The sequence below is a fragment of the Trichosurus vulpecula genome, chromosome 1, assembly GCF_011100635.1.
Source record: "Trichosurus vulpecula isolate mTriVul1 chromosome 1, mTriVul1.pri, whole genome shotgun sequence".
Classification (NCBI taxonomy): Eukaryota; Metazoa; Chordata; class Mammalia; order Diprotodontia; family Phalangeridae; genus Trichosurus; species Trichosurus vulpecula.
In genome coordinates, this window is record NC_050573.1 from 13,865,462 (window position 1) to 13,893,094 (window position 27,633).

Sequence of the window (27,633 nt, forward strand, 5' to 3'; positions counted from 1 at the left end):
CCTAGGTGAGCAGGTGACACCAGCGTGGGAAGAAGGAAGCCCTTGAAAGGGCAGGGAGCAGAGCGTCCTCCCCAGGAGCCCTCCCCTGCCTCCAGACCCGGCAGGGGGCCCACTCACCCTGGGGGAGGATGTCAGACTGGGGGTTGGCCGGGGCCCCTCGGCAGGCTCGTTCCAGGCTGTTGTGCTGTTTGGCTAACTGCTCGATGGTCTCTTCCAGGCGGATCCTTTGCTCCTGTTCATACTGCAGGGCTCTTTGCCATTTCCGACTATGTGTTTCTGCTAGTTCCAAGAAGTCCCGACAAGCCTAAGAAAAGATCGCCCCAGTTTTAGCCAGGCCTCCTCGCTCTGTGCCTGCCCTCTAGCCCCCAGGGCACAGGCAGCATGGACAGGGATGAGGCTGGCTGTCAGCTCACTGCTTACCATCTTCAGTTTCCTTAGGTGTAAAAACAAGAGAGTTGGATTAGATGACCCTCAGGCGCTTTCTAGCTCTAAATCTTAGAAGACCAACTTTTTGCCCAGTTTTCCCATCTATCAAACAATGTACTATCGGCACCTATCTTTCAGGGCTCAGTACTTTTCCTAAGGCAATGCTGTGATTACGTCACCCTCCTTAGAAGAAACTTGTACAATCCTCCAGCCTTTTGCATAAAGTTGAGATCCGCAATGCCGCCGCAACCCTGCCACAGAAGCCCTCTGCCACTCACACCACTGTATTCACACGGACAGGGCGCTCTGTCCCAGCCACACCAGACTAGCATCCCTCCCCCATTGTCACTGATCGGTCGCTCAGCAAGTATGGATTAACTGCCTGCTGGGTGCCAGGCACGATGCCCCTTGCAATGAGCTTATGTTCTGCTCCAGGAGGTAAGCAGGCACATGCAAATGTATGGCTGGCATAAACAGAAAGTGCATCAACACAAGGCAGTATGGGAGGGAGGGCCTAGAGTTGGGGGAATTGGAAAAGGCTTCAGGGAGATGATACTTGATCTGTATCTTACACCTAGAGAGGAAGGCCTTCCAGGGGATAGCCAGTGGCCAGGGAGGGAGTCTGGAGATGGACCGTGATGTGGGGGAGGGGCAGAGTGGAGGAAGGGAAGTCCTCTCCAGGGAGGCAGGGAAGACCAGCTGGGGCCAGCTTCGGGAGGGCTTGAAAAGCTACCTCTGGGGCTTTGGAAGCTTCTCCCTCTCTTCAAGGCCCATGGACTGTCCCTTCCATGTCTGTTCTCCCTCCTCAAACTTGTCTCATTCTTATCTACATCACAGTCATTTGCCCGCATATTTGTCTGGGCTGATTCTAAGTCCGTGTCAAGGATCTGCCACGTACATCCATATCGCAGTGCCTTGTCTCCACGCAGTAGGCACTTGAGAAATGTTTGTTCAAATGTAGACAGGAAATAAGGCTCTGAGGGCAGGACCCACCTCTGTTTTCCCAGCACCAGGCACAAGGCTCTGCACAAAGCAGCTGCTAAATTGATGCTTGCAGAAGTGGACACTATGAACTTGATAGGGAGCTTCCTCTCTTCTCCTCCTCAGTGCCAAGGCAGGTTGGCATGCTACCTCCTGTAGGGAATGAGGATCTAGTCTCTCTCTTGCAGGCTCATTCACTTCTTCTAGGATGCTCTTGCCTCCACAGTGACACCTGGCACCGCACGGTATCTAGGGAACTCTTCCACATCCTAGAACTTGTTGCCTGGGATACACTTACCTATCTTCTCTCAGTCCACTCAAGCCAAAAGTTGTTTATACATTCTTAGATCTGGAACTGGGAGAGGACCGGAAAGCTCTCATTTTACAGGAAGGAGACTCAGGGGGATGAAATCACTTATTTAAGGCCACTGAAACAGTCATGCATCTCACTAGGGCCCAACAGCATTCCCTTCCTTTCCTTTCAAAAACATGTTTTACTTGCTATGAGGCAAGGACAAAAAATTCAAACTTTTCACAAAGATTATTATAGTGTTACAGCAAAATTAAGACTCGAGCTAGGGATCGAGCCTCCACCAGGACCCCTGAACATGACAACCAATTGAATGGCCGTTCCAGCCTGGTCTTCCCTAAGGAGCCCTGGGTCTTGTCGTCTTGGCCTTTGTTTTCCTGGTGATTTCTGTGGGACCTTGAGGCAGGGCATATGGATTATTTTTCACTGAAACCAGTTTCTCAAAAGTATACATGATTATTGATGTAGTTGGAGATCAGCGGCTACTGAGTACACTGCCTCCAGAAGCATTCTGGTCATCTGAGAGGTTGCCTGGGAGCTATAGGCCACATGTCCCAGAGTCATCTCTGGACAATCCCTATGACTATGGGCCCCTTGCCTGCCTCTATCCCTCACAGCTGTAAGCCAACCTTAAGGAAATGATAGTTTTCTGCACGGGGGCTGGGGTGTAGGAATTCTATGTTATTATGACCCTTCTGTGTGTAAAACATCTGAACTTGGATATTGCGCACAGTGACCCTTCACTGAGTTTCCCCTCAAGTCCTGGTAGGCCTACAGAGCTGGAAAGGCCTCCAGCACGGGCCTGAGGAAGGGCTATGATGCTGTTGTCTCAACACTAATTCTAGTTAAATTTAGATGGGCTCATGACCACAAAGTTGGCCAGAGCAGCTTCTGAAGGCCATTAACCAAAGTACTGAATGGCTGGGGTGTACAGGAGCAGAGAGGACTCTACCCTGTTGGAATCATGGACTCTGCAAGTATTAAATGCACACAAAACTAGTTTGAAAAACATTATGTGTCATACAAATGTCAGAAATTATTTTTGTAAAGAGCAAGATCAGAAACTCAAAAATCTCTAGATTCCCCCTCATTCATTTATTCATTCACTACTTCAGAAACACTCACTTGGCACTTACAAGGAGGTTGGGGGCTTTGGAAGATACAGAGTGGAAAAAGATACAGACCTTGCCCTTAGGGAATCTCTAACCTCTCCATAGGGCAGATGAGCTGTGCAAAAATGACTAAAACTGGAGGAAGAGTTAGTACCTGGAGAGTTAGAATGGAAGAGTAGGGAGAGAGGGAATAAAGGGAGTGTGCCAGAGAAGGTCAAGGCAAGACAAGTTTCAAATGAAGTATGTCTGGGAAAGGGTTCATCAACAGAGCAGCATTTGAGTTGGGCCTTTTTTTTTAAGCACAGAGATTTTTTTTTCTTATCTTTTTTTTTTTAGTTCCAAATTCTCTCCATCTCCCTGTACCTTCCACCACCCCATTGAGAAGGCAAGACAGACAAAATTCACTACAAATATATATATAGGCATGAAAAACAAATGTCTGCATTAAGCCATATTCAAAAAAGAAAGAAATAGAGAAAAATATGGTTCAATTTGTACTGTGAGTCCATCAGCTTTCTGTCTGGGGAAATGGGAAGCATGTTTCATCATGAGCACTTTGGAACTGTGGCTAGTCATTGTGTTGATCAGAGTTGCTAAGTCTTTTATGGTTGTTTGTTTTTATAATATTGTTGTTATTATAAAAACTGTTCTTCACTTCTGTTCACTTTTCTCTGCATCAGTTCATATAAATCTTCCCAGGTTTTCTTTCATCATTCTTATAGCACAGCATTATTCTAACACATCATATACCACATCTTGTTCAGCCATTCTCCAACTGATGGGCATCCCCTCCGTTTACAATTCTTTGCCACCACAAAATGAACTGCTATACATATTTCTGTACAAATGGAGCAGCAGCATTGCTGAGTCAAAGGGTATGCATAGCTTCACAGTTTTTAGGCATGGTTCGAATGGCTTTCTAGAGTGGCTGGAGCTATTCTCAGCTCCTGTTTTCTTGTTTACCTACATCCCTTCTAGCATTCATCATTCTCCTTTCTGGTCACCTCAGTCAATCTGATAGGCTGAGATGGTGCCTCAGAGTTGTTTTAATTTGCATTTATCTGATTATTAGTGACTTGGAGCAGTTTTTCATCAGCCAGTGATGGCTCTGATTTCTTCCTCTGAAAACTGCTATTTTTATCTTTGACCACTTATCAGTTGGGGAATGGCTCTTATTCCTGTAAATTTGAGTTAGTTCCCTGTATATTTTAGAAATGAGTTTCATCAGAGAAATTTGTTGCAAAGTTCCCCTCCCCCTTCCCATTTCCTATTTTTCTTCTAATTTTAACCGCATTGGTTTTGTTCGTGCACAAACTTTAAAAAATTCTCTGTAATCAAAATTGTCCATTTTACCTTACCTCCTGTGAACCCTCCTATGTTGTTTGGTCATGAACCCTTCCCATACCCATATATCTGATAGGTAATTTCTTCTCTGCCCTGCTAATTTGCTTATGATATCACCCTTTCTGTCTCACCCTTCTGAGCTTATCTTGACACAGTCAATTCTCAACATTAGTATGTCTAATTTTGGTGACTTCAAGCATTTTCATGTCTTTATTAGTAACTTTATTTTCATTTTCACATCGGCAAAGGTGTGCATTGGCGGCTATGTGCAGTAGATAAAAAAATGAGAGGCATGATACATGCAAGGTTGTGAAGCAGTTGTTATCTTACTAGACGTTTCATTGACCTTGCTCAACCCAATTCACTCTGGAGCTCACAGATTGGACAATAGGTTCCTGCCCTCCTAGCACAGAGTGAATGTAAACAGTATCTGTTTCTCTTTCGGGCAGGAACCCTGAGACTCTTCCCCTCCCAGTTTGATTTTTTTTTTTTGAGTTCTGATTAACTTCTTAGAGAGGCCTATTCACTGTATGGGCCTTACCTCACTCAAAGAAAGAACCTGAAAAGACCTTAGCCTAAAAGGGCCAACGTCTCCCATTGTATCCTGGGCCATCTCCAATCATCGTGATGAATATCAGGCCACTGGACCCATTGGACTGTGGAGGAGAAAGTGAGGCTGGTGACCTTGCACAGCCCTCCTTCACTCAAAAGAAAGTCAACTGCAAGTCGTGTCATCATTTCCCTCATGTCATGGTCCTCTTCGACAATGAAGGACAAAACACAAGAGCTCCCCTGTGCATTTGGAGCATCGGGGGTGATAGTGAGGCCCCTCAGTCTCAGTGTTCTCTGACAGCAGCAGCTAAAAGTTCCAGCAATGAATCCCTTGGTTTTCAGAGGGTGGCTAAGGCAGAGAGGTTTAACATCGTCCGAAATGATTTTTTTCTTTGAGATATTAGCACGAAAGGTCAACAGAATTTTAGGAAATTAGTAGGGAGAAAAATGCATATTACCAATTTTGTGTACTGCATTATATGGGTTTTTACTTCATGGTAACTGTGCTAGGCTAGATATTATCAGAAATAATCCTGTGTTATAAAGAATCGTATGCTAAAAAGTGTATTTTCAGCAGTCTCTAGCAAGTTTCCAATTTTTAAGTCTCAGGAATCTAACCCCCTATTTCTCATAGGTTCAATGTGTCGACATTTGCATTTTTTACTTTGGTACCATTTTCTAAGAATGTTTCCCCCACAAAAGTTCAGGATTGACTGTATATGGTTTGAGATGTTTGTCTATGCCTAATTTCTGCCAGATTACTTTCCAGTTTTCCCAAAAGTTTTTGTCAAATAGTGAATTCTTGCCCCAATAGTTGGGATCCTTGTATTTATCAAATACTAGTTTATTGTACGCATTTGATTGTGTATATTGTGTACCTAATCTGCTGCACTGAACAACCTTTCTACTTCTTACCCAGTGCCAAATTGTTTTGATGATTACAGTTGGACCCACGCTTTAGAAAGATCACTTTGATAGTTGTGTAGAGGGAGGCAGGGAGACCCAGCCGCGGAGTCTACGGCAATAGTTCAGGCATTCTATTTATCAGTTAGTATTCATAATTACATAGTAGTCAGCAGGCAGGCAACAAACATTTAATAATAATGGCTACCACGTATACAGACCTTTGTAGTTTGCAAAGGGCTTTATGAATGTCCTCTCATTTTCTTTACAACAACTCTGGGAGGTACGTCATGTTATTATCCCCATTTTTTTTTTTAACAGATGAACGAACTAAGGCTGGAAGAGGTAAAGTGACTTGCCTAGTAAATGTCTGAGGCTAGATTCGAACTCTAAGTCTTGCTGACTCCAGGTCTGGTGCTCTGTGTACTATGGCACCACTTAGCTTTCATTTATTGAGTACTCACCATGTGATAGATATTATGCTAAAGGTTGGGGATATTAGAACAAGCAAAAAGGAAGATAGTCCTGCCTCAAGGCTCAGCTGAGCTTCAGCTGAGGTCTGCATGAAGCTATCCAAGCTGCCTCATCAACTCAGTAGCCCCTGTCACTGTCTATGAAGCACAAGGCTGTGTGTGCGCCTGTGTGCATGCGTGTGTGTGCATGCGTGTGTGTGTGTGTGTGTGTGTGTGTGTGTAGGGGGTGGGGTCTGCAAGTTGAGACTGTGACACTGGCCCCGCAAATGGAATCCTGCCCTCATTCTGGCTTTACCAGCCCTGACTGGGCTTGGTGCAAAAGCACAATCAGGAATCTGCTTTTATTCTCAGGACAATGACTCTCTCCTGAGAGTCAACCAGCTAGCGAGCAGTTAGAAACTACCAGCATGTTCCAGGAACCACAATAAGCACCAAGGGGGCTATGGAGACTCAAAACAGAGCCCTTCATGAAAGGCCTTCTCCCTCTCTGAGCAGAAATCATCTCTTTAACAACAGAATTCACAATCACAGAACACTGCAACTGGAAAGGACCTCATAGGTCATCTTAGTCCAACCCTCAAAGGTCATCTTAGCCCAACCCGGATGGATAAATGCCTTCTACAGCATCTCTACTAATAGAGACAGTGAGCTTATTATCTCTCTGGGAAGTCTAGTCTATTCTTAGGCAACTCCCACTGTTAAAAAATTCTTTCTTATACTGACCCCAAAGCAGCCTCTTTGCCCTTTCCCCCATCACCGGCCAAGAAGGCTGGAAGGCCATGATCCCTTTCCCTTGTGATTTTTTCTTTTTCAAGATAAACACCTCCCAGGCTCCTCAACCTCTTCTCCTGAGACCAGGTTCAAAGCTCCCTTTCTATCCAGGGCATCCTCCTTTGAACATGCTCTGCCTTGTCAAAGTCCTTCCTGAACACACCACCCCAGATAGGTGGTCTGACCTACTCAGAGGACAGTCACTGACCTCTTACAGAACTTGGTCTGGTCAGTGCTTCTTTGCTCAAGGGGCTTTAAGGCTTAGTAGAGACAAAGAACTCAGAGCTTTAAATCCCCCCTCAGGAATTCACATGCTATAAGGCTTTTGACCAGTTTTTAAAGCTTTCAGTCTCTTACACCGTGGTGTACCACTCAATTTGTGAATTACTAATGGTGTTAAATTGTTAAATTAAGTCAACAACCATGTATTTGCCAGCCTGTGCTAAGCTCTGGGAACAGTGCCTGGCTCAAGAAGCACACAGTCTAATAGACGAGACAACACATAAGTGACTGTGGACACACAAGATGTATTAGAAATAATCAGGAGGGAAGGCACTGGCATTGAGGGGGACCAGGAAAGGCTTCTTGAAGAAGGGGGAAGGGATTTTAGTTGGGACTTGAAGCCAGGGAAGCCAGGCGGTAGATGTGAGTAGGAGAACATTCTAGGCCAGAGAAAATGCTCAGAGTCTGGGGTGGGTGTGGGTGGAGCACCCTGTTTGAGTACCCAGCGACACTGGATCCCAGAGCACATGAGCGGGAGAGTCAAGTGCCAGAAAAATGGAAAGGCAGCAAGGAGCCCGGTTGGGAAGGGCTCTATAAATCGAGGAAATGAAGAGGAGTTAGTTGTGACCAGCATTTTTGTTGGGCTCCCTCTCAAATCCTCTTTACCCGCTGAGGTGGCTTGACATTTAATGCTTCAGTGACTACGAGCTCCTGGATTCTCTTCAAGAATCTATACACACTGTTGAATGCTTCTGATCGACAATTTTACTCTTTCCTGATGGGTTCTATTGCAGGACAACTGTTCTAACCCTCCTGTTTTCTGCCCTCAAAGCGCCTTCACTCTAGGGGGAGAAAGTGGCCTGATACTCACCAGACAGATCATGAGCCCTCTCTCTGCTCCAGCGTCACACTACAAAGCACCTCAGCACCACTGCCTGTTTACTCCAGTCTTAAGAGGAAGAGGCAGCCCTTGAAATCTCCTTCACTGCACCCTCTCTCTTCCTAGTTTTTAGCCTTTCCTTATTCATCCACTGCCTTCTTCCCTGATGCCTACGTCATGCCTAGATCTCCTTCAGTCTTAACAAACCTTACTGTGACTCTCCTGCTATTCTCAGCCTCCCCACGTTATCCTCTGATAACCCTCTTCCCTTTCACATTCCCACTCCTGAACAAAGTGGTCTGTGCCGAGTCACTGCCTCCATTTTCTTACCTCCCATTCAATTCTCAACCCCTTGAAATCTGGCCTCTGTTCCCAAAGTTACCAGTGGCCTATTGAACCAATGAGCTCTCCTGAACGTCCAGGACACCACTGTTCTCCGTCACCTGGGGCAGTCTCTCAGGTCCAGCTAAATTGGCCTGCTGCCTATTTCTCACACACAACACTTCATCACTGGAAAGCTCTGTTTCTCTCGGCCTTGACAAAATACCTTGTTTCCTTCGAAGATCAGCTTTGCACGGGCACTTCCCAGATTCTGCCCCATATGGCAGTGTCAGCAGAACACTACTGTTACCAGCTTCATTGTGGTTAACGTATAATAGTTATATTCTTTTATGGGCAGTTTATGAAGATTATCCTCACAAGATCACTGTAAGGGAAGGTAGTGCAATGGTCATTTTACCTATTTTAGGGATAAAGCTCAGATGATTAAAGGGATGAACCTGGAGTTTCACAGTGAAGAAGCGGGAGGAATAAGACCAGAAACCTGGCCTCCTGACTCTGAGGGACATTAAACCTCCAACTAAATGTGGGGTTTTGGGGTAACCTACAGGATTAAGCAAAGAGAGGCAGAAACCCCAGAGGATCCCCAAGCCCTCCTAGCTGAGAGAATTACCACCCCCCCCCCCCAAAAAAAAACTGCCTCAGCATCAGCTACTTCCGTAGGAGGATATAACAGATTTACAGACAGGCAAACACAAGATTTATACAAAATAAACAGCCAGTGCTGGTGGGGGAGGGGGACACTCAGAATCAGAGTCTGCTGAATTAGAGCTGGGGCTGGGGAATGGGAAAGTTTGTAAATAAAATTCACAGAACTTTTAAAAAGAAAAGAACAACAAATCAAGGCATATAGACTGGGCCAGACCAAGGTATCCTGGCCAGGCAGCAAAGCACCTTGGGTCTCAGGCCCATTGGTTAATTGTGGGCAAAGCCATCCCCTTCCCTCAGGCTCAGCTTGGTTCTCTGCAAAGTGAGGGCACTAGATTGGCCAATGTAGGGTGGCTCCTCCCAGCTCAGACTTTCTCTGACACTCCCTGGGCCTGAAATGCTCTCCCACTCAATGGCCGATGCTTAGAGTCCCTGACTGCCTTTAAGACTCAGATCCATGACCTTCTCCTCCTCTTGCTAGTTTCTGTGCTGTCCCCCCAGTAAGCTCTGTGAGGGCTGGGGCTGGTTTTACTTTTTCTTTTTTTTTCTCACAATTGTGCAGTGCCTGGCACACAGTAAATACCTAATGACTACTTGCTCAGTGATTGACTGATTCTTGGTTCTAAGGACCCTTCCTACTTCTGATAGTCTGGGTTCTATGGCCCCTCCCAGCTCTGATAGTTAATACTTTTCATGGATTTGACCTAATCTAGTGGGGGGTGAGGGTGGGGGAGGATTTACAAACTGGTAAATAATCTAATTTTTGAAAAATTCATTTCCTATAATACAAACTCAAAGCCAGTTGGAATCTGCATTTCTGTCCAAATTCATCCCAACTGCCTTGGTTTTTTCTATCACTGAGGTAAGGGTGTGGAACCAGCCAGACTGTCTTGGGCTAGGAAAGGGAGAAAGAAATGATTTATTTCAAATGAGTCAGATGACAATCGCCCACATGTTCTTGTTGCTCTGACCTTCTCTGCCAGCCTGAAGGGTTCCTGGTTTGCTGGGCATCTTTCTCTCTCTATGGTTGGCATGGGAAAGCACTGGAGGTGAGTCCCAGATGGAGCAAGTCCTGGACTGTCTTTTCACAGACAATGAATGATTCTCAGCCCGGCATTATGGCCATCCCTACCCCAACCCGGCCAAACTGCACACCTAGCTTCTCCAGCCTCTTCCCCCAACCTGACCTCATTAGAGCAGGCATCCCACTTGGATGGCAGCCCAGCCTCACTTGTATAGGCTGAGGTCATTCTTTTCTTGAGGGCTGACCTGGGGGACACCTTGGCCTGGATCTCTTCTTTGCCTCTCCATAGCCTACCCGGTATCCTCTTTATCTGGGTAACTGTCTGAATGGACAGAAGCTGCACCATTTGTTACCTCTGAATGCCCAACAACCAGCACAGGTTGCAAAGAGACAGGTAATCAACGGTTCTGAACTGAATTCATGGTAGGGATGAGAGCCACAGACTTGGGGTTGTAATAAGTTGCCATGTTTATATATTTATTCAACAAGTATTCATTAAGTGCCTACAATGTGCAATGCTAAGGGACATAAGATGATTAAGAGCTCACCATCTAGTAAAGGAGACAGAAGTCTACAGATAAACATACTATTAATTAGAGCATAATAAGTGCTTGAGAGGAGCTATAAAGTGCTATGAGAAAAACCGAGCATGATCCAGGAAAGCTCCATGGAAGAGGCAGCTTTGCCTGGATCCCGGAACGAGGGAAGAAATGGACTCCATGAGCCCTGTGTGCTTAGCCCGCTGGGCCAGGCCGCTCTTGCTAAGGGCTTACCTTCGATCCAAACAGGTCCCCTCGGTTACTTCCTCCCTCCCATCACTCTGCTTGTTACATTCTGGCCAAACAGAAGGGTTCCTGGCAGCCAGGCTGGAGGGTCAGCACTCCCTCGCCCTCTCCTTTCTGACCCTGTTGCTTGTAATGCTGACTCTGGGTTTCTGTGACCGCTTCTACCCCGGCAGAATAAGCCCTGGATTATGACTCTGGCCCAGGGTCAGGCAAAGGGGGAGCTGGGCTAAAGCAGGGACTCAAAGTCCTTTGTGCAAACAGCTCAGGAATCTCTAGGTTTGACAGGGCCTCTGCCCTCCAACCACCAGCGTATCTCACACTGAAAGCTATCATTTTGCAGGCAGCAAAATGGAGGGAGAAAGAGAGGAGACCCAAACACAGGAGTGTCCTATGCACATCACAGAACTGTAGGCTGGAGCTAGAGGGGAACCTGTGTACATAACCCAGGGCCCTTCTAGGTCTTCCTCTTAGGACAGGGAATGACAGGTGGCCTCAGCAATCGTTCAGTCCAGCTCCCCGATGCAGCATCAGAAGGGGGCATTTGTCTGCTCTAGCTCTCCCAGCATGAGTCAGAGCCTAGGCCTGCTAACTTGAACATTGTCACCCCCTGTGCTAAGTAACATTTTACTGACAGAGGACAGAGAGATTCTGGGCTCAGAATCCTTCTGCCACGAATGTTTCTGTAAGAAGAAGAAGAGAATAAGGGGACTTGCGAGGGCAAGTAAGACTCTTAATATGGTTCCTGCCTGAGGTAACTGCTTTGCACAATGATCGATGGCTAGCCCTGTCTCTCAGTGGGGCTCCTTCACCATCAAGGTGTGGCATGAACTGTGTGCTTTGTAAGGGAGGGGTTGGGGGGGGCAACTCCACAAGAAGCTTCTCTGAGTACTTTTGGCCAGGACCGGCTTCTGGGATCACGACAGACAAGCTTGGATGAGGAGGCAGCAGAGATGCTGGTTCTCTATACCACTCCTCCTCCAGGTCAGCCCCACAGACCAGGGAACATGCCTGAGAGGCAAGTGGGGAAACCAAGGCCCCTGTGGAGAGGAGAAGGATGCCCCCCCAAAAAAAAACCCCACCAAAGTACAGCCAGAGCCAGGACTGGAGCAGGAGACCCTAGGTCCACTGAAAGATATCTGAAGGTGACCATCAAACCAAACTGACATTACAAACTTTCAACAAGCCTTTTCCAAACATGATCAATATTAAAGAAAACAGAACATTTTCTGTAGAGACAGTCTGGTATTTCATGTGACTCCTGCCATTTCTGGGCCTGGGATTGCATCTCCAACAAGCCAAGCCTAGCAAGGAGCCCTCGGTTTCTCCATCAGCGAGAGCAGCTGCCTGGGGAACCAAAGAATCAGGGAATTACCCTGTGAGAATCCCCTTTCCCTGGCTCAGCCAGGATCCAAGAGCCACCTGGAGGCTTGCGGTGGGGGTCAGGTGGGAGGGGGCAGCATCAGAGCACCAAGAGGAGGCTTAGAAGAGACCCAAGGCTGGAGCTGCAGCCAACTCAACACTTCCTGGGCTTGGGATAGCCTTGAGGAGATGTTCAGTGACAAATCCATTTCAGAACCAAGAAGCAGTGGGCCAGGGAGCACTGTCTCCAGACTGGGTGAGAAGAAGTTAGAACATGGAAGCTGGATGACTGCATGACCCCCACAGTTCCAGGAAGGGCAAGGAGCCCGTCATCCACAGACAGAGTGGAACGAGCAGCCTTCAAGTTCGGCTCTGGCCTCACAGACTGGGGAGAGAGAACAAATATGTACAATGTCATGATATTTCTGGGTCTGTGTGTGTGTGTGTGTGTGTGTGTGTGTGTGTGTGTGTGTGTGTATACGTGTGCGTGAGAACACCACCTTTCCATCGTTCTCTCTTTGGGTACAAAGAATTCCTGGAGATGCGGCTGCCCGGGAGAAGGCCCAGGGAGCCAAGCCATGCCAAGGGCCCTGGCCATGGGCTAGATGAGTGAGAGCTTCTCACCTGCAGCAGCAAGAGACAACCCCAGTTGGGGCTCTGCCACCAATCTGCCATCTGACTGCAGGCAACTTGTTTTTCTTCTGTGCGGATAATGACTATGGTCCTGTCAGTCACCTGACAAACAACAACTATGCTCCTGCAAGGCCCTTCCACCCTGGAGATTCTGTGACTGTCACCCGGATAACCCAGCGATGCCTCCAGGACCTGCTCCGCTGCTAGAGCTCATGACCCCACATTCAGAGACCCCTGACAATTTTTCTTTGTTCTTTCTTCCTGGAGGCCTGTCCTCTGCCAGCGACCAACAGCCTTCCAGCCTTTTCTGCTCTACTGTGGTCTTGAAAAACAGGTATCTGAGCCCACTCTAAAAGCGTGTAAAAAAAGTGAGGGCCTAATGGATTCTCCAAGGAGGAAAGCACACGAGCTGGGGTGGATGAACTTTGTGACAGATTCCTCACTGGAGTGCTCAGAAGAAGCATCTTTGCTTCCTTCCTGGAACTCGGCTGGACTCCAGGTAAGTGACAGGTCACACTGCCCTTACTTGATAACAAAAAGGTCCAGCACCAAATGCCGGAGAGTTGAGTGGCTGTGAATATGCGTCTCAGCTGCACCTGAGCTTAATGGAACACATAAAAGGTATGAGTTATAGAAGCCAGGTAAGTGAGGTCGCTGACCTCTAGATGCTGCCGGCTCTGCTCCCTCAGTGTTAAGAGGCTTATTCAAAGCCAGGCTCAGATTGAGCCACTTACCTGGAAACAGGATTCAGGAGGGAGGCAGGAGAAAGGACAGAGAAAGGGAAAAGAGGGAAACTCTGGGCTCAGAGCAAAGAAATCTCAAATTTCCCAGAATCCTTTTATGTTCAAGAGATGGTAGAGCAGGGGATACCCCCAAGCCCAAACAGAGTACACAGGTACATGAGAAGGTGGGTGCCACTCTGCCCAGGGCACTCAGTGTCCACCCCCCCCCCCACCATGGACTCTGCAGGGGCTAAAAAGTCCTATTACCCCTTGCCTCATCTGCCTGGCCCTAATCCCACTGCCCCACAGAGATAATGTGGCAGGCACTCCTTTTCAAACATGTCAGTGTTTTGTACGTATTAAGCATTTGCTCCCAGCTCAATTTTAAAAGCAGGTGAGCCGAATGGTTTCAGAAATCACAGGACTACAAAGATGCATCACACACTCATATATACATGCCACCCACACTCACACCCACACCTATTTTCTTATACATACATGCACACACACGTATACACCACACACACACACACACACACACACACACACACACACACTCACTCAGCGAACACAACACGACTACAGGACAAGTTCCCCCTCTCGCTCCTGGGAGCCCATTCAGAGTGGGACTGAAGTACTAGGAAGCACGATGGACTTGGGCTTCTGTCCTGACTCTACTTAATCTCCCAGCAGGGGGATGACAGCTAAGTCATCCAGCTTCTCTGGCTCTCTTTCATCTCCTCTGAAAATGGTTATGATAATAGCCAGACTCTCTACCTCACAAGGTTCTTGTCAGGACAGCATTTTATTAACTCCAAAGCCCAACAGTGATGTGAGTCATTCCAGTCACTCTTGTCCCTGTTCCCAGAGACCTCTTCCTGTCCTCCTTCATCCCTGAAGAGGAACGTCACTGGGCAGCCCACTCCTACCACTGACTTGGCTGCCAATCATCCTCCATCCTGGCCTGCCTCCCACTGGAGTGACCACAATTTGGGGATGGGGGAGAGGGCCAACTGTGCAGAGGCTGAATCTAGGCCTTAGCAGGCTGTCAGAAGCCCAGCAGTTCCTACAGGAAGGGAGGGAGCGGGGAATTACATTCAGAATTTCTCCTACGTTGAGCGACACCTGCCTGGTTCATTCTACTTCAATGCTGAATATTTGTCACTGTAATTAAAAATGTTTAAAATAGCCCCTTTCATATTCAAAACCCTTTCTCCCTCATGAGCAGGAATCTGGGACCATCTGGGTCCCAGTTGGCTCATAGAATTTGAGACTTTTTCAGTGATAATTTTTAACCCTCTTATCAGTCATCAAAATTATCAAGTTGTTAAAAAGACACAAATAAATCCCACGGCCTCTGTAACAGGACTGAGAATACAGTCAGAAACTTCTTAGGCCCCCTATGTGCACAGAACACTGAGGAGGGGTGCAGCGGGTATACAACTACACACAAAGAATAAGACAGAATAACCCTTCCAAGGGTTAACAGTCTAGCAAAGGCATATCGTTCCAGCCAAGAGAGACCTTAGCAATCCCAGGAGAGGAAACTGAGACCTAGACAGCAGAATAACCTGCCCCATCACACAGGCCATCAGCAGCAGGAACGGAATGGGAACCACATGCTCTTCTTCTGAATTTGGCTCCTTCCCAAGGTCACATTTGAAACAAAGGTTCACAAGATAAAGAGCAAAGGGCCCAATATCTGCACTAAGTCAGTAGCATGGCCTTTGGCATGTTGATCCTTTGCTCTGTGATTGGACCAGGTCACCAGATGAGCAGCATGCTAGGAAGGTGCACCCCGGCAGTGAGGAGAGATCCCTCATGGCAAAGGGAAGGAGGTCAGAGGCACAGAGTTCAGGGAACAGGTATTACCTGAGAGGAGTCTGGAAGGATTTCAACCAGTGGAGGTGTGGAAACTAGGGATAAAGGAGGACAAGGGAGAAGAGGAAAGAGTGTGCAGGCAGCAAAGCAGGGGCTGCATGTTGGGCATAATGAGGAGAGGCTAGAGTCCAACTGTGGAGGTCTCAGGCAGCTGGGACCCACCCAAGGTGCCTGAGCAGGAGAGGTGCACATTCAGAGACATGCTTGAGGGAGATGAATCTGGCTGTACCTGTGAGCTGGCCTGGAGGCAGGAGGACCAGCTAGGAAGCCACTGCCAAAATGGAGGCAAGAAGGGATGGGAGGCTGGGCAAGGGAGGTCTGGGGAAGCTAGGGCTAAAGGGAAGATCACCAAAGACAGGGGCCATTGTGGGCCTCCATGGCAGAAGATCAAAGGGAGGAAGGCGGGAAGTGGGAGGAAGAAGCCCCACAAGTGAATCCGGGCTCAGCCATGCCTCACTAGCTGGGTGGCAAGGACAGCTTTCTCCACTTGAGCCAACAGGAGCAGGCTGTGATCAGGCTAAGGGCAATGGCAGCCTGAGCTCAGAGACTCCTGCCTTCCTCTCCCTCATCTCCACCTCTCTCTGCCTGGTTATTGAGGGGAAGGGGGAGGTGAAACTGCACTTGAACTGTGCCCTGCAGCCCCAGCCGACACCTCCTTGGTTGGCCTGAGCACAGACACGTGACCTCAGCACAGAAGCATGCAGGTTCTTCCTCCTCATCACAACAAGGGCACACACAGAGCTGCAGGGCATTCCTAGTTACCCGTACGGCACCTTCTAGGACACGATGCTAGGTATGGAAGGTCATTAGACATCCTCTAATTCAACACTCTCATTTTATATTTAGGGTTTGCAAATATAAAGTACATGTAGCACCCAGGAGGGAGCACATCAACGCTTACTCCCTTCCCCCACCCCAATGATATGCATTTTACAGATGATGAAACTGAGACAGGCAGAAGGTAAGTGACTTGTCCAGGTCCCACAGCTAGTGAGAGTCTGAAGCCCGGTTAAACTCAGGTCTTCCTGACTCCGCGCCCAGCACACTGTCCACTGCATCTTCTTTATACATGGCACAGAAGCAATGAGCAAATGAACCCTCGAACCTGAAAATGCCAGAGGTGGAAGGGAAAGGGAAGTGGAGGCTCAGAAAAGGGCAGGGGTTTGCCCACAGAGGTCTCCTGTCTCTTGGGCAAATCCTTGCTTTACTCCCTCCAACGGCTGATGTCCACTTGCTTGTCCTTGGTGAGTAGAAGGAAAGCAGATACAGTCCTGCAGAAACTCCGCTTTCTTTCTTCTTTTCCTTTTTAAACATGTCAGTGTTTCGTATGTATTAAGCATTTGCTCCTAGCTCAATTTTAAAAGCAGGTGAGCCGAATGCTTTTAGAACTCACAGGACTTGTGATTTCAATGTGGGGAATCCCTCCAGGACAGATGCCAACCCCTTAAAGGCAAAGGTCTTCATTATCCTTCCGCTGCCAGCACAAGGTGGAATGGATGTTGGTAGAGGAAGGGAAGCTCTCTGTTAAAGCTGCGGGCATGCAGAATGGTGAAATAGTGAAGTGACAGTGCCAGGGCACTGCCAGCTTGTCCTGGGCTGGGCACAGGCATAGCAGTGGTGGGCATCTGGAGGACATCTGTCTTGGGGGAAGGTAGCTGGCTTGAATGATAGATGCCCAGGATTGTTCCATGACAATGTAAGCTCCTTGAGGACAGGGCCCTTGTTTCTGCCTTTCTTTGCTCAAAGCATGTGCAATGCATTGCACATGGATGGCACCTAATAAATGCTGGTTGACTGACTACAACTTTGTTTGAAATGTACTGACACCGAATCATACTCAATTGGAACCATAAAATAAAAGGTAATTCTCACACCACAGTCTGTCCTTCTAATCTTCCCACCTTTCTGCCCACTCCTCCTCTGTCTCCTTCCTGAGTCCCATGCAGATCCTGCCTCCGACCATAGGTACCCCCCTCAGGGCTCTGTGCTGGGCCCTCGTATAGTCTCTCTACCACTGCAGTGGCTGATCCCACCAGTTCCCATGGATTTAATGACCATCTCAATGCTGAAGATTCTCAAATCTACCTATCCTGCCCTAACCTCTCTGCTGACCTCCAGTCTTCCATCTCCAGCTGCCTTTCAGACATCTCAAACTGGAGGTCCAGTAGACACCTGAAACTCAACTCTCTTTCTCCCAAACACTTCACCTCAACTCCCACCTTCCCCGTGATGGCTGAGGACAACACAATCCTCCTAGTCCCTCAGGCTCACAACCCAGAGGTCATCCTGGACTCCTCACTCTCACCTCCCCTCCACACCCAAGTTATTATCAAGGCCCATCCATTTCACTTTTGTAACATTTCCTGAATGCACCCCCCTCCTCTCCTCTGACTCTGTCCCACCCTGATGCAGACTCTCATCACCTTATACCCAGACTACTGAGATTGCTGCTGGGGGGTGGGGCTGTTGCCTCAGGTCTCTCCCTGCTCCAGACTACCCTCCATTCAGCTGCCAAAGTGATCTTCCTAAAGTGCAGGGCTAACTGTGTCACCCCATACTCAGTAAACTCTAGTGGCTCCCTATTACCTCCAGGATCAAATATAAGATGCCCTTCCTCACCTAGCCCCCTCATCCTACCTTTTCAGGCTTCTTGTACCTTACTTCTCCCAATACCTACCCTTTGACCCAGCCACACCAGGCTCCTAGACATTCTACTTCCCTCTTCCACTGACTACTGACTTCCCTGGCTTCCTTTAGGTCCCAACTAAAATCCCACCTTCTATAGGAAGGCTTCCCTAGCCCCTCTTAATTCCAGTGCCTTCCCCCTGCTAATTATTCTCTACTTATCTTGCATATACCTTGTTCATACCTATCTGTTTGCTTGTGGTCTCTCCCATTGGATTATAAGCTCCTTGAGGGCAGGGACTCTCTTTTGCTTCTTTTTGTATCCCCAATGCTTAGCACAGTGCCTGGCACACAGCAGGGGCTTAATAGATGTTTACTGACTGATTAGACTACTTACACACTAAAGAAGCCTCCCTACCTCTCCTTTCTCACCTTTATATTCATCCTTCATTACCTATGACAGAACAAACTTCCCTATGCAGAGATCTAACTATCATTCACTTGCCCAGAGATTTTTGCTGCCTACCCTGGTTACCACTGAGGCCCTCTCCAATCTGGTGCTGCTCTACCCTTTCAGTCCTAGTACCAAGAACATTAGTCTACACTCGTTACATACAGTCAAACTGGACTACTTGTCACACCTTGCACATGCCCCTCTCCCCTCTGTGTCTCTCGGGGTCCATATCAATTGGTCATTCCCCACACTATTCTGAAGCATGGAAGGGAGAAGGAGCTTGTGACAGATGACAGCCTCTATTTTCTAAGTTAAGGAGGACTCACGGTCCTCTGCTGAGGGTAGTGGAGAGAAAAGGAAGCATAGGAAGACAGAAGAGGAAGTCTGGAGAAGGTGATAGAGAGTCAATGGTGGAGAAATAAAAGGATTGCCATCTAACAGCGAGGGACCAAAGGAGATCAGAACCCTGTCAACCCAACTGAGTGACTTTCATCAGCAATATTAATGACTAAGAATGGAGAAGATGGATGGTGGGGATAATCTAAGTTGATGTTTAGGAAGGTGTGACTAAGAACAGGACAAGGGGCAAAGGATTTGAGGGTGGGAGATGAAGCACCCATGAGGCTAAGTCTGTGAAGGGCCGCAGACACTGTTGCACATTTCACCCCCCAGGAAACAAAGGGTGCATCTAACCCAGTGCCCTGCCACTGACCCCTTCTCCTCACCAGGTACAGTGATACTCCATACCTGGACTTCCAGAGACTATTTCTTCCCTGTGGATTCCCTCCCCCATCCTGGGGAGTTAATTTACTCAATCTGGCCTGCCCTGGCTCTAAACTATCCTGATTGGTGGGGGAGTGAGTAAAAATTTCCTTAGATTACTTGGTAGCGGGTTCTTGACCAGGCTTCACATCTCATCCAGCCATACACTAGGGCAGAAGAGCTTTGTTGACCCTAACAATATGTCCTGAGGACACAGAAAGGGCACTGAATATCTGATGCGCTGAATCTCAAGATTGGGGGTGGGGGAGCAGAGAGAGTGGCTGAACCATGACTCCACAACAGAACAAGAAATATTAGCACAAACTCAAAATATTGAAAAATAAAAGAAAATGTATGATATCTGATATAAAAAGCAATTGACCTAGAAAATGGGTCAAAGAGATTACTTATAAATCACTGGACTCCCTAAGAACCACGATTAAAAAAAAAGCTTAGGACACTATATATTCAAGAAATCATAAATGAAAATTGCTCAGATCTATAAGAACCAAAGGGCCAATCAAAGACAAAAAAAAAACCATTGATCACCTCCTGAAAGAACCCCCAAAAGGAAAAGTTCCAAGAATGTCACAAGCAAAATCCAGAGCTCTCACATTAAAGAAAAAAGACTTCAAGCAACCAGAAACAAGGAGTTCAAGTACTAAGGACCTATAGTTAGCTTCTATTAAACACGATAGATCTTGGAATAAGATATTCTAAAAGGCAAAAGATATAGTCTTTTACCCTGTAAAGCTGGGTATCATTCTACAGGGAAAAAAAGTAGATCTTTAATGGAATAGAAGACTTTCAAGCATTCTGATTAAAAGGCCAGAGCAGGCATTTTCAAATACAAACACCAAAGTGTCCAGAAAAACCTTTATTGTATTTATTTAAGCAAGGAACTAGGGAAACTAGGAAAAGGAGTCAAGTATCCATTCAGAATCTTAATGTCACCAAAGGGCACCGAGGGAGTTCCCTAAGTCGAGGTGATTTACTGGTTTTATTTAGGCAGAAGGAGAAAGAGTAAAATGAGGAAGGTCGGTGTGAGACTTGCTCTTTCTGATAATTGAGACAGGTGAGAAGAATATTCAAACATGGAGAAAGGGATTAGTTAGCACCACATGAACCTCTTGTCTGAAATGGATCAAGAAGAATTGAACGCACAGGCACACATACAGTGTGGTACACAAGAAAAACACTAAACTCAAGAGGGAAATTAGAGTGGATAGGCAGGAGGATTAAAAGGGAGGGGGATACTAGGAATGGTCGGAAACAAAACAAACTAAGCAGCAGCAGAGAGAAGGAGAGAGGGAGAGAGGGAAAGGCAAAGGGGTAGGGAGGAGGGGGGAGGAGGGAGAGAGGGAGAGAGGGAGGGAGGGAGAAACAGACAGAGAGACAGAGAGAGGGAGGGAGAGATTGAGTGAGCACAATGCATGGCACTAAAACATGGAAGAGAACAGAAAAAAGTTAAGAAGCAAACACTGGAGAGAACAGTAAAAATTTAAGTCATATGACATGTTCATTGACAGTTTCATCTAGAATCTTCTTTTAGTGTTCCACTGTGTGTATGGAAATTCTCTCTCTCTCGTTTTTTAATATTTAAGTTCAGAATAAAGAATAAAATAAAATAAACACCAAACAGTTTAAGGACTCATTCAAGCTGGGTTTACTTTTGCATGATTGCTTGATTAAATGGCCATGCCTAGGCCTCCTGTGATCAGTCTGGGCCCATGGGGGCACTCTGCCCTCCTTACACATGTAATCTCTATTCACACTTCTGCTGGTGACTCAGATAAACAGTTGTTGCAACAATCTTGCTAGCAGCTACTGTGGCTGTGTAAAACCAACAACAACCAGCACACAGAAGGCCACTAACACAGGTTCTTTGATCTGCTTTAATAAGGAAAGCAACGTTAAGGGGTTAACAATCTTATTTCAATCCAACATGCAAATATCATTCACTTAGTTGAGGAGGAAAAACCAGCAACCTGAACTTCAGAGCAAATACAAACAAATTACAAACATATACAATATAAACAGAACAAATCACAATTCGTAGTTACCAGGAAAGCATCAACATCTGGGTTTATGAGCCGGGAGGCTCTTAAAGCGGCTACCCAGAGTCCCACACCACTCTTCCAGTGACTGAGAGCCCCAAGGGAGAACGCCAACCTCCAGGTTTATATATTTTGTTCAGGGTCATGGGTGAGTCGCATGTTTGTGACTCCATCCATGTGAACCAGGCTTTCCCTTGAGGCAAGGAGGTCATCAAAGACTCCTAATTTAATCAAAGAAACAAAGGCCAAACTTGATTAAATAAGTGCTAAAAGCCCACCTTAATTACTGATACAACAGTGCATTGCTCTTAGAACCCTAGCTCTGAGTTGACATGACTTTCTTTTTTAGGTCCAGGCATTGAACCAGTTCTGGATCCAATTAACCAGACTTTCACCCAGACTACATTTCTCCAATTTGTTCATCTTAATCATTTGAGACTTTGCTGAAATTTGGGGATACTGTATTATAGCATTTCCCTGATGTACCTTTTATTTTTCAATCTTGTCAAACAAGAAAATGAATTCTTTTTGGCCTAGCTGTTTTGGATGAAACCTTGTTGGCTCTTAGCAATCCCTCCTTGCGTTTCTGAATGTTCACAAATTATCCCTTCAATGTTATGTTCTAGAATTTTGCCAGGAATCAAAAAGCGGAATTCAATAGCCTATAATTTGCAGCCTCCAAACTCATCCCTTTTTTGAAAACCAGATCATTTAACCTTCTTCAGGTCTGGGTCACCTAAGCAGCTGGTAGCACCACAGACAGAGCTCTAGCCCACAGTCTGGAAGACCTGAGTTCAAATCCAGTCTCAAGAACGTCCCAGCTGTGTGACTGTCTGCCTCAGTCTCCTCATCTGTAAAAAGTGATAACAGGATCTCCCTCCCAGGGTTATTGAGAAGCTAAAGGGAGCCAACATTTGTAAAGCGTTCAGCAAACCTTGAAGGGCTAGGCAAACGTTTGTCACTATCATTACCGTGAGAGGTTCCCCCCTCACACACTTCACTTCACAGCTTTGCTGTGAGCCCCTGATTCTTCCCTTCTCTAAAATGGGAAACCTTTAGATGTCATTCCTCCCTCTGTCCTCCTGACCCCATCCCGATCCACCATCTCCAGCAGAAGCTGCCCACTCTAACACTCAGGCTCTATCTACTGTTTTGTTCTTCCTGCCACCAACAAGCCTCCTTAGAAACCTTCCCCATCTCCTGCCCCTCGCTTGGCTCTTTATCCTCATTTGGCAGCTCAGATGAGGCCTCCACACATGGCCTCTGCTCCTCTCCTCATCCCCCTTTCAGCTCTCTGCATTGGCTTCTGACGTCACTAGAATTATGCAAAGTTATCTCTGCAAAGTGATCGTTGATCTCGGCACTGCCAAACCTCACGCTCTTTTTCTCATCTCTCGTCCTTTGTGACCTTCTGGCAGCCTTTGCTATTGCTGGCCACCCTTTCCACAAGAGCCTTTCTCCTTTCGGGGTTTAAGGAACACTGTTCTCAAATGAGGTAACAGATATACAGGGATGGCGTGTTGTGATTATATCAGGCTGTTCTTGCTATTCCTCACATGTTCCCCTGGTTCTCCATTGCTGATGCACTGTCTCCTAGACAGTAAGTATGTTGCGTATCTGGGAGTCAGCAACTACTTCCTTTTTGTCTTTTTGCCTCCAGTGCCTGGCACATAGGAGATATCCAATAAATGCTTTTCAATCATTCTTCTTTTTTGTTGCTGACTTATTTAAAATTGTGTTTTGACACACCAATCACTTCCAAATAAGCCATCACTACCCTACAAGTAGGTAGGCAAAAACCATTTCATACAGCCACTATAACTAACAGCCTATGTAACTTTCTACTCTTATAATTTTCCATTTAACAGAGAGGAAAACAATAATAAATAAAAACTTCAGTCTTCTTAAGCCACCATTCTCCATTTTTCAATGATTATGGGCAGAGCCTTGACAAAATCTGCCAGTTCTTTAAGCACTCTGGGATAGAGTTTCTCTGGGTCTGGTAAACCAAACTCACTGAGTCCCTAATTGTAGAAGCTTCATGTATCTAGCAACTTCCCTCATCTGGTCAAAGAAGGAGAAATGAGACACAGGATCACAGGATTTCGGGCTGCCAGGGACCTCGGAGATCCTTTGGTCTAACCCCCTCATTTCAGAGGCCCTTAATTTCTCTACACAGAACAGTCATAAAAGGGTCCTAATTTTCCTTTCACTCCCTCCCTTTTCCCAAACATCCTTCACATAACTTCTTAAATGATCTTCTCTGCTTTCAAAACCTTGTCTATTGTCCATAGAATAAAATGAAGGCTCCTCCACCAGATTCTAAGGGTCCTGCATCATGTGGCTCCCACATCCCACTGCAGCCATCCAGATTCAGGGCTGGGCTCCAGCCTCCACGCATAGAGTGAACTTCCTCTTTCTGGCCTTCCCTGGTCCCTCTCATGCAGAAGTCCTTCCTCTTCTAGGTATGTCACTGACTCCTTGGGCAGTCAGTCTGGTAACCTCTCCTCCCCTACCTCTGCAGCGAAGGAGTAAGAGTTATCTTCTTGTCTCACTTCTTTGGGGCCAAACTGGGTCATTATAATTTCACAGGATTCAGTTGAGAATGTGTTTGTTGTGTCGTTCTTTCCATTCGTGTTGTTATAGTTAAGTATATACTATTTTGCTGATTCTGCTGACTTCCCCCTGTATCAGTTCATAGAAGTCTTCCTCTGTATCCATCACTCTCACATCATTCCTTATGGCACAGTGGTAGTCCATGACTTCCATGTCCCACATTTTGTTTGGCTCTTCTTCAGCTGATGAACTCCTGCTATGTCCTCACTCTGTACTGTCTGGTAGATATTGCTCTGGGCATCTGGCTACCACAAAAAGGGGCTGCTATCATGAGAAGTATGTGAGATGACACATTTGTCAGGAATGTAGAAGGGATCATGGTTTGGGTATAGTTGCATTAGATATCTTATGGGTCTCTTAAAATTCAGAGATTCTGTGGTAACAATCTTGACATTTTCAGTATAAATGAAACCAGAAGAAAAAATACGTTACGGTCAAATATAAGTATGGTGCACAGGTTGTCCCTGGAGGGACAAAAAAAGCAGGGAGAGGGGGGCAACTACAAAGCCGATTTTATTGTGCTTCCCAAGGATAAAAACAAAAACAAAACCAAAAACACTTTACAGGATATTTGGTCATCTTGTACTTTAAGGTTCATGAGAAACATTTACAAAGACTACCATGAAGATAACCACAAAGAATGTGCCAGTATTTATATAAAGGATTAAGAAACACATTCTAAGAAAAATTGTTAAGACTCTCTCAAATTAAATCAGCATATACTTTAATACTTGGTGACTTCACTGTGGAGAACACTGTGAACTTAAAAAAAATCTGATAGCGGTATTTCAATGTAATTGGTTTGCTTTGCCATCCTACTGCTTTTATTTTATGCATCTAAAAACATTATCCTGAGGAGTTCAAAGATTACACCAGATTTCCAGAGGAGTCCAGGATACAAAAGAGGCAAAGAATCCCTTGTTTAGAATATACGCTAATTTGTAAAATGTTATGGAGGAGGATTGGGGAAGACTATGGGTTGCAATGTCTCATAAATTAGCAAGGAGCAATGAATAGGGGAAAAGTTTACATAATTAAGACAGATTATCTCAATTGTATGAGGCAGAACTGGAAGGACAACAAAAAGAAAGAAATTGAAAAGATCTTTCCATATTTCTATAACAGACTCTTTTTTTCCATCAGTGACAGTGGAACCGCCACATCTAGACCATAACATTACAGTTTGGGATGTGATGCCTGAGGAAGTAGAAATGGCACCAGAGAAAACAACAATGGGAAAAATAGGTGGAATGAACCCTATATACACGGAGTATCTGTATGTAATGACAATTTAAATTTGAAGATCTTTCCCACCCATTAATAGGCCCATATGACCTGCTTATGTCACAGAAAGCTTAAGTCATATGTGGTAGGAGGAGCTTGATGAGAGGAAAAGGAAAGTGTGTCACAGGAAATGCTCTCAGAGAGAGCAGTTAGAGCTGAGGATAAGAGCAGACGTGTGTTGTGCTGCAAGTGTTTGTGGGACAGTCCCAGCAGGGGGAGCAGAAGGTTACGGGATGGCGAAGTTCCATGCTGTGATAGTGTTTTAAGTTCCTTGCTGTTATGATAAAGTGGGCTTACTGGTTTTGGGAGTTGCTTGCTGTTTGGATGGGTTGGACTTATTGGTCATGAGATTTGGTCCTCTGTGTCTGAAAAAATGTTTTACTTCTTCTACCTTCTATATGGAGAGTCTCTTATATTTTGTAATACAGAATTACACAGGTATATTCAGAATTATTGTCGATGTTGTGTTTATTGCCTTGCTAATACACTGCCCCACTGCAAGGAGGAATTGCCCCAATATCACCACAGATTCACTGAATTATATTATTCTAATTCTGTTGCTGAAGGGAATTAACTCTTGGCTCTTTAAACTATGTGTAGATTCATGACTATGACATACATTGCAAACCACCACTGAAGAGGAGGGGAAGAAGGACTGAAAAGTTCTGCTGAGGTGTCTTAAAAAGGACCAGGCATGTCGAATGTGTCAACTAATAAAAGAATTTTAAAATAATTTTAGTAAAATTTGTTTATAAAACATTTATTAATGTAAAAAACATTTTACCATAATTTGCTATAATTTCTCCTATCCGTACAAATACATTTTAAATGCATGTAATTATAAGCAGAAATTATAATTTACTTTAAAATAAAAATGTTCACTCTCATATATACAAATGCACTGTGTACTTAGACCAATCAGTTCTTTGAGGCATTCTGAAATGTTGGTCTTTTCACTGACCCACCCTCTCTATTTTGAGAAAACTGTTTGTTAGCACATGATGCAGATAGTTGCTGCCCGCTAACACAAGATGGAGCCACATTGTGTGTCTTCAGTTTGATACCTGGGGGGAGATAGACGGGTACATATTCACTATAGCATGTGATGGACTTGTGGGCACAGAGGCTGTCCCATGGATTTGCTAAGAGTCAACCTTCTCTGACATGACCTGCGTCCTAGGATCTTAGAACTATGATTGTCACCTGGAGTGATGCGAAAGCTTCTGATCAGCACAAGGACCCTGGGTCTTCTCTAGAACCACAAGGGCACCCAGAGGCCATTGAGTCCAACCACTTCATTTTATGGAGGAGGTGAATGATGGGCCAATGGCCACACATCTAGTAAATAGCAGAGTCAACAGGAGAACCTAGGTCCTCTGACTTCCAATGTGTAGGTATCATCCACAGTGTTGAGTGCAACCATAAATGTTAGAGCAGAAAGCCCTGAGTTTGGCCTTTAAATCCCTCTTCAACCAGACACTAGCCTATCTCTTCATCCTCTTTATACTCTCCTTCCAGGCCGGGAATGCTCTCCTTCCTCATCTCTGCCTCCTGGCTTCTTTTGTATCCCAGCTAAAGTCCCACCCCCTGCAGGAAGCCTTTGCACATACCCTTAATTCTAGTGGGTTCCCTCTGTTAATTACTTCCCATTTACCCATCTATATCTTCTTTGTACGTAGTTGTCCATCCTTCATTTTCCAAAGAGGATCAATGACACCAAGGTGATGTCTCGACTTGTGTGTGAATTGAATTTAAGCAAGGCAGTGCTATGCAAAGTCATCAGCCTCACTCTCTGAGTCAAGTCCAGTAGGAAGACAAAAGTCAAGACAACTGGCCATATTTGCAGGTCTTCTCCCCATTAGACTGAAAGCTCTTTGAGGGCAGGGACTGTGTTTTGCTTTGTTTTCCCAGTGCTTAGCATAGTGTCTGGCACACAGTAGGCACTAATGTGTACTGACTCTGACTCACTGGCTGTTACCCAAGTCTTGAATACCCTCCCTCCCTCCCTCCTCATCTTTCTTTAAGATATAGCTCAAGAACCACCTTCTTCGACCAGGAGCTCTTTCCCATTTCTAGGCCTGAAATCCCCTTTGGCAGCAGCCAGATGAAGCTGAGGGACCCCTCCTCAGAATAATGCTTTTAAGTGAATAAAGTATGCGAGAAAAGAAATCCACTCCACTGAAACAGGACTCTAAACCAAACATGTTTATGGCTCCAGGCTAAGAACTCCCCTTCACCCCAGGATCTCTCTTCCCAACTACTGTGTATTGACTTTGTCTTTGTTCTGGACATATATCTACTTTTGTTGGCTCCCTCCCCACCCCGACCTGAGTTCACGACAGCAGGGGCTGTTTCTTTTTTTTTTTTTTTTTTTTGTCTCTGTGTCCCAGCACTTAGCTCAAGGCACAGAATAGAGGCGGTGATTAAGAAATGCCCGCATTAGAGAGTGTGTGTCAGAGATCCAAAGGAC

General features: G+C 46.0%; 1 protein-coding gene across 1 annotated transcript in view; it reads right to left on the bottom strand.

The window, feature by feature from the left end:
* Window positions 1-27,633, bottom strand: part of OSBP2 (oxysterol binding protein 2) — a 299,159-nt gene that overhangs the window by 41,102 nt on the left and 230,424 nt on the right. The window contains exon 5 of the mRNA XM_036761740.1: window positions 118-304. Coding sequence (XP_036617635.1) covers window positions 118-304 — 187 coding nt within the window. The remainder of the gene's footprint in view (window positions 1-117; window positions 305-27,633) is intronic.